The sequence below is a fragment of the Sapajus apella genome, unplaced genomic scaffold (assembly GCF_009761245.1).
Source record: "Sapajus apella isolate SASKATOON/1434 unplaced genomic scaffold, GSC_monkey_1.0 scaffold3, whole genome shotgun sequence".
In the NCBI taxonomy this organism is placed as follows: Eukaryota; Metazoa; Chordata; class Mammalia; order Primates; family Cebidae; genus Sapajus; species Sapajus apella.
The window spans coordinates 33260151-33271816 of NW_022436943.1; the positions used below are offsets into that span (position 1 = coordinate 33260151).

The 11666-nt window shown below is 34.9% G+C and overlaps 1 protein-coding gene across 1 annotated transcript in view; it reads left to right on the top strand.

The window, feature by feature from the left end:
* Positions 1–11466, top strand: part of TRHR (thyrotropin releasing hormone receptor) — a 38795-nt gene extending 27329 nt beyond the window's left edge. Inside the window, exon 3 of the mRNA XM_032251952.1 lies at positions 4816–11466. Coding sequence (XP_032107843.1) covers positions 4816–5223 — 408 coding nt within the window. The 3' untranslated portion in view covers positions 5224–11466. The remainder of the gene's footprint in view (positions 1–4815) is intronic.
* Positions 11467–11666: the final 200 nt, after the last annotated feature.

The following is an 11666-nucleotide window of genomic DNA, read 5'->3' on the forward strand; positions in this document are numbered from 1 at the left end:
ACTGTTCTAAAACAGTTTCCCTAATTGTCCTTGTCCAGTAAAGTTCTCAAAAAATATGTTTACTCTCGCTATCTTCATATCATCTCCCATTCTGGCAAGGCTGTTTGGAGCAGGTTCAAGAGAGAATGGTTGATATGTCATGTTGAGAATGGCATGTCACTGCTGTGGCCTTCCTCTCAAAAATTCATAACCCCAGTCTCACCATGAGAAAAACATCAGCCAATCTCAAATTAAAGTGAATTCTATACAACGCCTCATGTATTCCTCAAAATTATCAAGACCATCAAAACAAGGAAAGTTAGAGAAACTGTTCCAGCCCAGAGGAACCTAAGGTGCTGTGACAACTAAAGATAATATGATATCCTGGAGGGGATCCTGGAACAGGAAAGAAACTTTGGGTAAAAGATAAGGAAATCTGAATCAAGCATGGAGTTAACTAACTCCATATAAAAATTATTGGTGTAGATTCATTAATTGTGACTAATCTGCCATACTGATGCAAAAGGTAAATAATAGAAGGACTTTGGTATGGAGTATATAGCAACTCTCTGCATTGTGTTTCCAACACTTCTATAAATATAATACTTTTCTAAAACAAAAAGGCAATATGCTAATGTTAGCTAATAGTTTCAGAACTTGTAGTAAGAGTCATAGCAGTAGTTACAGTGATAGTAGTTAGTAATAGAAGATTCATAAGCACGTTAGAAGAGAGAACCCAGTTAGCCTGTTTCTTCCGTGCAGCATATATACACAGGGTTGAACTGCATATACAGCCCACTTGAGGAACTATAATCTTAATTTTAGCAATAAGACAGAAATCTGTCCAATTCACATGTATAAAAGATTAAGATAATAGGATATTTATCTAGAGGCATTATAAAGATGACAAAAGGGTGTTTTGAGAAGGACTGAACTCAAACTTTGTAAGCGGTTTATGCCGCTTATTTTAAATATTAAATACAGTGAAGACTAAAAGATATATAGCACAGTTTTATGCCAAAATTTCCAGCTGACCTTCAGAAAGAAGGTAACGCTTAGCCAGAGTGGCCAAGAACAGAAGCCATCAAGCCTAGACGCTCCTGTTCTCATCTGCCCTTCTCCTCAACTGTCTCTGCCAGCAAGCTCTCTCTAAATACTAAATTTTAATCCATTTATTTTTGCAATCTCCTTTGCTTGCCTTCAATACACTCTGCAAAAATGGCTGCCTGCTTCTATGTTGACTAAAATGACTCCACAGAGCTGACATTTTCAGAACTCAATATACCTGTACCCCTTTTGGCAGCTGTACCTCTTTCTATAGGGAAAGCAGAAGGAGTGGAAGCCAGGCGCTCCACAGAGTATAACATCACCCCATCATATAAAAGTAACGGCTTTGTAGTGGTTTCCACAAGATTGCTAGAGAAAGGGATAGTGCCACTACATTACATGGTCTGCAGTTGAAATCTGCATACTAAATTACTTCTAGTCCCATGATATGCCCACTGTTATGCTTTCAGATGGTCACACACACTTAATCTCTGCAAGAACAGTCTTCTCATCTCTCTTTATCTTAGGATTTTGACTTAGATGTCACTTGGACAAGGAAGACCCTGCTAACAACCTCTCAACCCCAAGTTTATATCAAGGGTTCCCTTAGAACCAAAACATTCCTCTGTCTAAGCAGTTGTCACATTGTATTATAATTGTTCATCAGCTTTAAGGTACATGAAGGCATTGCCATATCTCTCTGGATCACCGTCAAATCATTGAGAGCCAGAACTTTGATTGATACACAGTAGGGATGCAAATACATAACTTAGAATGAATGGATAGAATCATTCCCAATCAAAAGTATATTGTAAGATCATTTTCACTCAAAGATTGTGTCATGATATTTCTCAAGAACATTTAAATCTTAGGGCAGAGGCTAGTGTAAAGAAGCCATCTTTCATGTCACCATACACCCTATCTGCTACTCTGGAAAAAATGTCAATGTTTAAAAACAATGAGGTTTTTAAAATGTGTTTCAAATCTACATTTATGTCATGTTTTCAGGATAAGGAATAATAGCAGAAATAAAATTTTTAAAACCACAGTGAAATTACCTAAGTATAAATGACGATCTTCATGACATTTCTTTTCTAGGTGTTTGTTCTTACATTGAGAATGAGCTGTTAAAATCCAAACTATAGCTAAAGTAAAAACTTGTGAACATTTTAAAAAGTAATTAAACTAAATCAAAAATTTGAAATTAACTAAAAATAAGTATGGGCAGGATTAAACGTACTCTCTTTCATCTCACTGGAGATATAGTTTTTTTGGGTAAATCCTAGAAACATTATATTTTTTTATTTTCACATCTCCTTAACATTTTACAAATACACTTTAAACAAAAAATTGAAATGTATTAAGGACTCATTTTATTAACTGACCTAATCTCCATTTAAGAGAGTTTTTAAAATATTAAATAATATATTCTTGCAAAACCCTATAACAATATAGCAGAGTATTAAAGCACAGTAAATGATCATAGTTAACATATTTTTAAATAATTCCTTCCATGCCTTAATTTATTAAAGTTTTTCTTAGGGCCACTTTATGTCACATAGTGCCCTAAATCCATGAGAGTAGAGAAATGAGTAAATTTACCCATACTATGAAGAAGTTTACTATTTATTGGAGAGAGAAACAAGTATAGGTCACTGCAATGAAATCTTTGGGAATGATGTCAAAGTATGCCTGGAGGCACTGTGGAAATAACGCAGGAGAGATACTAACCTTGGAACAGGTTGCTCTTCACACAATCTAAGTTGCTCCTTTCACTGACATTCAGTGAAAAGAGGCAGGTAGATGTTACATGTGGATTCAATGTGGATTCAGTGTTTCACTTGACAGTTGTAGGGAAATATAAAAGTAGATGAAATTTAACCTTTCTTCTGAAATTTAGCAGCAGTAATTGTGGTTTGGTTTGTACATTTAAGAAGTTAAGTGTTTTGGTGATCATAATGAAAATAATACAGTAGAAATGTTAACAAAAATGCAAGAAACTTTCATAGAAAGGGCAAAGTATAAAGGAAGGAGCATGACTTTTGTCTTAAGTACATAGGTTTGAATCACAGCTCTGGCACTTACTACTCATGTGTCTGTAGACAAATCATATAAATTACCTAAACCTTAATTTCTTCATATGCAAAATGAAATGCATACTAGCTTACTTGTGGAGTTACTATAAGCATTAAATAAGATAACATTTATATAGCACTTTTCAGATTGCCTGTGCCATCTTAAAGGACTAAAATGTGATGGTAGAGATCTAATTGTAAACTAAACTAGGTATTTCAATGCAGGATGCTTTACCCCTGACAGGGAGTGGCAGAATGCTGACAAGTGTGAATCAGTGATCTGATTTCAGAGAGTCTGGAGTACCAAGCAGAGAATAAATGCAGGGATGTGGTTGATGATGACAATGAAGATGATAATCACTGCATCTTCTCCAAAAGCATAGAGCATTTATCACTTTGATTTCCTATGACCAATTAAAATACTTACTTATATGTTTTTAAAAGTGCACTTAGGAAAAATCATGTTTCAGTTAACCCCTTTGCTAAGTAGACCCTCCTTGACTCTAAAAGAAGTCAGAATCTTTGGAATATCTTACTTGGTATTACATGAACCGATGTGAAATCTCACTGAACAACTTTTCTACTCCCAGTGGTAAAATCAGGGAGCGTTAGTATCCTACATGCATTGAGTCAGAATGAAGCTCAGTGAGCAGTGAGCAATGTGGGATATTAACCTCATCCTACCTATTGTCTAACTTCCTGTGCATTGCTTATACTTAGCAGTGGCTTCAGCATTAGGTAGAATTCCAGCATTTGCTTTCTCTCTCTTTCACTTCCCTTTAACCTGAAAGAGTGCAAAAGCTTTGAATTCAAGCTCACTTACTAATCCTGGCCCAAGACTCTCCAGCTTCCAGCAAAGCACTTAGCAGCCTCTGTACTTGTTTTCTAATTTGAAAAAGTAGCTGGTACAAAACCTATTTTAGGAGGTTTTAAACTTTTTAAACATGATAACAAATATCAAACACCTTGGATACTGTCTAGCATATAGCAGGCATTCAATAAACACTGACTTTTTTGCATCATTGTTTTCATCCACTGTTACCTCATTTGATTTAGGAGAGCATTGTTGGCTCCATTTTACAGATGAGCTGTAAGATAGATTAAGATAATTTCTTAGGCCACGCATAAGGTATGTAAAGAAGGGATTTGACCCTAAATCTCCTAATGCGTGTCACAGACACTTTTGGCACCCTGTGCTAACATCCTCTTACGAGACTCTGATTTCAGCCATAGCTGCAGTAGATGGTTCCTGCAGCTGGAAACATCCCACTTCAGGCCTCCACTGTACCATTTGTCTCTCCTCTTCTTGGCCTCAAGTTCCTCTCTAAAGGCCCTAGGAGTTTTCAGGCAAGAGAATTCTGGAAGTACATAGGTGTTAAAGTCCTTAACACCACCCTTTAATGAATGGACACCAGCATCCATTCTCTTCCTTCTGACAGGTAATTCTCAATTGCATTATTTGAGTCAGAGTTGGCCATAGGGGGAGCTATCTCAATAGCACACCCTACTTTGGCTTTTCCTTGTCTATTGCATTCTGTTCTAATTAATAATCCTTAATCCTGCTTCCTAGGATTATTTCCCCAGTAAATGACCTGCACCTAAGTCCTTGTCTCAGATGACATTTTGGGAACTAAAGGTTTGGGTGAGAGAAGAAAGGGTGTTTTGTTTTGTTTTCATTTGTGTTTGTACAGCATTTCTCTCTATTTCTCCTTAGGTTACCAAGATGCTGGCAGTGGTTGTAATTCTGTTTGCCCTTCTATGGATGCCCTACAGGACTCTTGTGGTTGTCAACTCATTTCTCTCCACTCCTTTCCAAGAAAATTGGTTCTTGCTCTTTTGCAGAATTTGCATTTATCTCAACAGTGCCATCAACCCAGTGATTTACAATCTCATGTCCCAGAAATTCCGTGCAGCCTTCAGAAAGCTCTGCAACTGCAAGCAGAAACCAACAGAGAAACCTGCTAACTACACTGTGGCCCTAAATTACACTGTCATCAAGGAGTCGGACCATTTCAGCACAGAGCTTGATGACATCACTGTCACTGACACTTACCTGTCTGCCACAAAAGTATCTTTTGATGACACCTGCTTGGCTTCTGAGGTATCCTTTAGCCAAAGTTGATTCATGAATTAGAGGAAAACGGACCATAAAGAAAATGAGAATCTGTGTAGTAATCAACAAAAGGGAGAATATGGCCAATAGTTGTATGTGAAGACAGAGCAGATCAGTCTTTGTCAATCCTCTAACAAGTCCTGGCCCTAGACACTTTAAGGAGGATGATTCAGACTTTCCTTCTTTCAAACTAGTATCACAAAAAATGAAGCCGATCTGTGAAATAGCTAAATGATTAAAAACTGAAAGTTTAGCCCTTTTCGTTTAACTTAAGAAATTTACTATATTTTCTGGGCTTACAGAGTTTCAATAAAATCTAGACAGCAACTTACATTATTCATAATAACCTTATCAAATGTCACTTTTCAACCCCCTAAGTTATTTATACATTCAATAATTTGACAACAGGCAGATTTTTAAATGTTTGCATTTAGTATTTCCTTTTAACATAGCACAGTGCTAGCTCGTGAATATCTGAAATTAAAGGGAAAAATATTACAGAAAACATTTTATTTATTGAGTAGAAATAAGATTTTAGACATACATGTTCACTGTATTTTAAAAATTGTCATAATGTTTATAAAATTCCGAGATGATTTTCATCTTAGAAGGCAGATAACCGTCACTCAACTTTAATGTTAAATAAACCTCAAAGTATCCAAAATTATTAATTAGGAGAAACGTAGATTTTAAGATAAATCCAACTCTTATCAACTTCTCCAGCCTCCTATATGATAGATGGAACAAGGTAAAAACCCGGATTAAGTAACTGGGAAGATACAAACTAACATATGATTAATTTTGAAAAGTATAGCCAAGACAAAAGCAAGTATTTATAATAAAGTTTTGCTTCTTCTTTGAAGCTTTTAAGCAAGAAAATATTTTTGAACATTCTTGTTTATAAACTACTGAGCCATCCTTCAAGCAAAATCTAGCTTAAAAGTCTGAAACATTTGTAAAAGCTTCACTGTTACTCTAGATCAGCCAAAATCCTGGTATCCCCATTCCAGATGAAGAATTCCCACTGAGAATTGTAGTCTAGGGATTTTTACCTTGGTTGCAATTGTCTTTTCTTCCTAACTGCTTGTCGTTTGTAGGTTCTTTTTCTGTTTTTTCTCCAATGTTACTGATATTTTGTTTACAGATTCCCAATTAAAGCAATGCAAAATTCTGTTGGCTTTATTTTCAGTAGAGTTAAAACTGATTTCATCATATTATCAGCTTCTCACTTTTATATTTATGACGAGATCTGCTAATGCAGTGATTATTAGAAATTTGTGAATGGATCTGTCCAGGACATTTGTCATTTCCTACCTGAATCTCTTACCTACTGGGATATGGCCAACCAGAATCTTCAAGGGTGTAAATTGCCTTTGGTAATGGTTCGGTAGTCACTGGTTTTTAATGACTAGATGATCAAAAAGTACCCATACCTTTACATGCCCCATAGCCTGGCATTTTCCCTCTCCAGTCTATATCCCTATTTTATGGACTTTTCTAGAACCTAGTTGCTAATGATAATTAGGCCTACCCACCTTCTTAATGAAGAATATGCCATTCTACTTTCAAAACTTGTTTTTAAATGCTGTTTCATGGAGACTCTACTATCCAGAACCTCATTCTAGAATATGCTTTTTTGAAAATTGTCTTCATCTGCTCCACCAAGACATTTCTATCCTGTTGCTATAGTAGTAAACAAACGCAAGCCAATATTTGCAGGAAATACCCTAAAATTCTACCTACATGACAGTAAGCAATCTATGTCAACTGACTTTTTATTCTGTATAAATATTAATCTTGGCATTGTATAAATAGAGCACCAGAGTGACCCAACCCCAAATCACACAAGCATATGCGTGTTTATAAACACATACCCACATGTTCATAAACTAGGGAAAAAGGGATTGGAATATATGAGGTACTTTTCATTACAGAAAGAAACCAATATGATTGAGCATCTACTATGTCTCAGGTATGCTAGTAGAGTCAATCAACATTATCTTCATCACAATCTCACTACAGCTGTGATTTCTCTGATTATAAGACCAGTTTTCCTGTAACCTAATTCCTAATTGATAAAAATTTATGGATTTTGCAGAATAATTATATCAAATGTTAAAAAATACAATTAATTTAACATGATATACATAGAATACAAAGATGCTCTTCACATATTTGGATATTTAATGTATGGACTGACTTCTTCTACTTTAATTTTTAAAAAGTTATTTGCCAATAATCTATTAGTCTTAGAGCACATGGGAAATTCATAAGAACTGAGTTCATAGCGTTTTAACTCTAAAGCAAATGCCATTATAAAATTAAATGTTCCTATGTAATATCCAATAGATATTTGAATTTACCCAGAAGAGACATAACTTTTTTAAATATTCTTTATCACACTATACTCAGTTAGGAAATATTTCCATAATCAAAACATAATATACCACCAAATGAGAAACAAAGAGCTAGATTAAAATTTGCTGGTGAAATGAAGTAATGTTATTAAGAGCCTTCCTTAATAAAGATTCCCTGTTTTATTTTATTACTTCCAATTTCATTAATTGCTGAGTGTTATTGGTTAGATTTTACACTTGAGGTAATTGGGTAAAGGGCACTGATCATGAATAAAACGAACAATCATAAATTCACTCTCAGGACTTAAGAGCTGTGAGTCTATTTCTAGACCTTAACAGACAAGGCAGATATTCTAAATGCTGAAGAAAAATAAGACAAGTCCAGACTCTATAGTCATTCTTAAACAAATTCAATGTACAGAACAATAAACCTTGATAATACACAGAAATGAATGGCTGATTTGGCTAAACAACTCGCAATGTCAAAGGAAAAGCCACAGCCATAAAACTTAGTGTAGTGCAACTAAGTCTTAATGGATATCTGAAATGTTTTATTTTCAGAAGACTATGTTGGAATAATAAGAACAATATGTCTTAGTAAAAGCTGGGTCAACATAGTTTTGTCTGGCTTTTAAAGAATAGAAGAGTTTATATCCTTTTAAACTATGTTAAATCTCTAAACATGATAAAAAGAGAAAACAACTTTCTGAAGGAAAAGATTTTATGTGGTTAACCCATCAATCTTTGAATTCTATAAATATTATATTTAATATTTTTACTTCTCAATTGCAATTAAAACAGGGGTTGGAATATTTGTGTATGAAATAGGGAAACTCAATGTGAATTATTGTACACTAGTCAGTTCCAGAGTCAAGAAAAAATGTTTTCAAATGTTTTAAGTCACTCAGCAAACATGAATATCCCCAGCAATTTATTTCCTATGCATCCACAGCTGTCTACAATAAACAGCCATCAAAACCAAGATCTGATTGAATGAACATAAGCTTTCAGAATAATACATATGAAGAAATCTTACAGAGCTCAGTGGTCATAAGTATTTTTCTCTCTCTTCTCTCTTCCCCATCAAATTCTCATCACTCCACAATCATCATTTTCCTCGTAGCAGAAAGATTCATCTAAGTTCATTCAAGACTAAACCTGGACATGAAATATCTTAAGTACAGGTGTTCCTTCAAACGTATTTATGTATAAAAATATGTGGTTGTTTTGCAAACTTTCATTTTCATGAAATCACTTTTAAACATTGAAAAACTGATATCTTAAAATAGAATTCTATTTATGTTCGCATTTACATGTGGGGACCATGTATAGAGTTGAGAAGTTTAATATGGCTCTTTCCCTCACAGAACAAAGTACAACTTTGGCATTTTAGGGGTTGCTGTCAGAAGCTAATCAAAGAAGAGTCAATATGTGCAAAATTGCTGCAGAAATTTGTTTCAGCAGACAAAAGGCTCTTCTCATTCTTATGAAGCTCATAATCCTACAAGAAAAACAAGACCAACATGACATTACCTCAAGATATAACTGTTTGGCAATATTTAGAATACAAATCTGAGATGTCAGAAATATGATTTTAAAGAAGCATTTGTTAATGGTCCATTTGAAATCTCTAAGATGACTTTTAATATAATGATCAATTTTACATATTCTCATTCTACTTTATGGACTCTAATTAGAAGTATCTGATAACTTAATTCTTCACTGATTACACAGGAAACTAATGTCAGCTAAGACCCTGTAATATTTTTCTGATATGTTCAGCTTGTTGGTATAATCTCATCGCTCAGCAGCAAACCTCATTTACAGGGGTTGCACATTGGAGAGCGATTTTGTTACTGACATGGTTAGCACCAAATGATGACAATGCTGACATAAACTAAATCTACAGGATTCTGCTTCTAATATTCAAATACAGTAGTCCTCCATATCCTCTGGGGATCCATTTTAAGACCCCTAGTGGATGCCTGAAACTGTGGATAGTACCAAACTCTGTATATACTGTTTTTTTGATCTGATAACCAAGATGGCTACTAAATGACTAGCAGCAGGCAGGCAGCATGCACAGCATGAATACACTGCACAAAGAGAGGATTCATGTTTTGGGTGGAATGGAGGTTGACTGCAGGTAACTGAAACTGCAGAAAACCAAACCAAACTGTGTATAAGGGGTAACTATTGTAACCTCTTTTGACAAAAGGGATCATGAGTGTTTGTGTACAATGTTGTTGGGCCTATTTACATTCTTCTACAACAAGCACATTCATGATAAAGCCAATATAAGATTATTAATTCATATTTCAGAAATGACATCTGGAAAAATAAAAGAGCTAAATGAAGTAGTACAGCTAGGACAGTACATTGTCCCAAATGTCCAAATCTGGATCCAGCAAGATAACAAAGGATAGTTTTAATGGCCAATAAACAGTGAATTCACACTGCTTTCCTGCCTGGCCTCAATGGAGAAGCATCTGGGTTAAGTCCATGCTACAGACTCTCAACTGGAATAATGGAAATAAAAGTACTTCATGAATTATAAAAGTTAAAAAGGCAGGATAAACCGTGGAGTCAGCTGTAGCTCCTTCAGCATATCTGAGCCCTGAACAGCACCTGTAAGTGGTTAGTTCATTCCTCACAGAATAATGAACTTAATTCTTGTGCATTAGGTTGTTCTCTGACTTCCAAACAGGAGAGAGTATGAACTTCCTCAAAAATGGTGTGACTGATATTGACAAAGATGGAGGCTTTTCAAAAAAAAAAGAAATAAATACAAGGTAGCAGAATAAGGCTCCATCTAACCAGAGATCAGAATTCGGAAGTCAATAGGAACATAATATTCCTGAAATGGCACAAGATGCCCTAGTAAGGAGGCCAAATATTTAATCCTTAGCCAAGAATAATAAAACATTTCTGCCTTCATATACATAAGAGTTACCCAGGAGCTTATCTTAAAATGCACTTTCTTTTGGTCTTGCCCTAAGTAATTCTCATTTATTAGATGATTTTGATACCTATAGTCTTCTGAGCATACCTTGAAAACCACTGAGCTCAGGGCCCTCAGAGCCTTCAAGCTCACATAATTCTTAATAAGCAAGTAAACGGAAAAATCCTTGAGGATAAGTCTATTTCATCTTTGTATTTCACAAATTATCTAAACTACTTTTTAGTTAATTATTTATTATCTATTGGATGATGTCCCTAAATATCTGTAAAATGAATGAGTAAATCAATCCCAAGCTCAGAAATATATTCTAAATTGGGTATTGATAATACCCAATTTGCCTATAGATATATCTTCACAATCAGATAACTCATTGTGCTTGTTTTATGTTTTAAATAGTTCTCCTGGCTCATTGAAAGGCACTGCATGAAGTGTGCCAGATGATGGTCAGAACAATTCCTATGTATGTAACGTGCATGACAATTTCAGTGGTACTCTCATGTCCACCATCCACTTTAATAATGAGAAAAAGGAAGACTAAAACATTTTCTCCGCTTTCAAGGAGATTACAATTTAGTGACAATGTATTAACACAGAAACATGCCAGAAGAAAAAAGAACACATAATTGGAAGCCAAATTGTGTGATTTCAGACTACACACAGCTGAGTTCTTCAGAGGAAAGGGGGCATCCCTGGGGCCTGGAGTAATTAAGGAGGGCTTTGTAAAGTAGGTAGGACTTCCTCTAAGGATATTATTTGATTTAGATAGTTAAAGAAAAGACGATCCATGTGAGAAAAAATAAGATGAGTAAAGGAAAGGAGACATAAATAAATCTTAAAGCAAGGCTCTTGATATTAAGAGTGTATCCAGAGCAAATAGAATTCATCAGGGATTGATTAAGGAAGGCAGCTAATCCAAAAAAGGAAAAAAAAAAAGAAGATAAATGAAGTAAGGGACCAACTTGTGCTTATATTTGGTGAGAAAATGTTCACTCATACACAAGAATATAAAGTAGAAATGTATATAAATCTGCTATGTCTGTTTTCTAAACTTTGTGAATTTCATTTATTATCTAGAAAATATAGTATATCTGTTATAATTCTAAAAGTATTCTTATAGTCCTAATTGTCCAAGT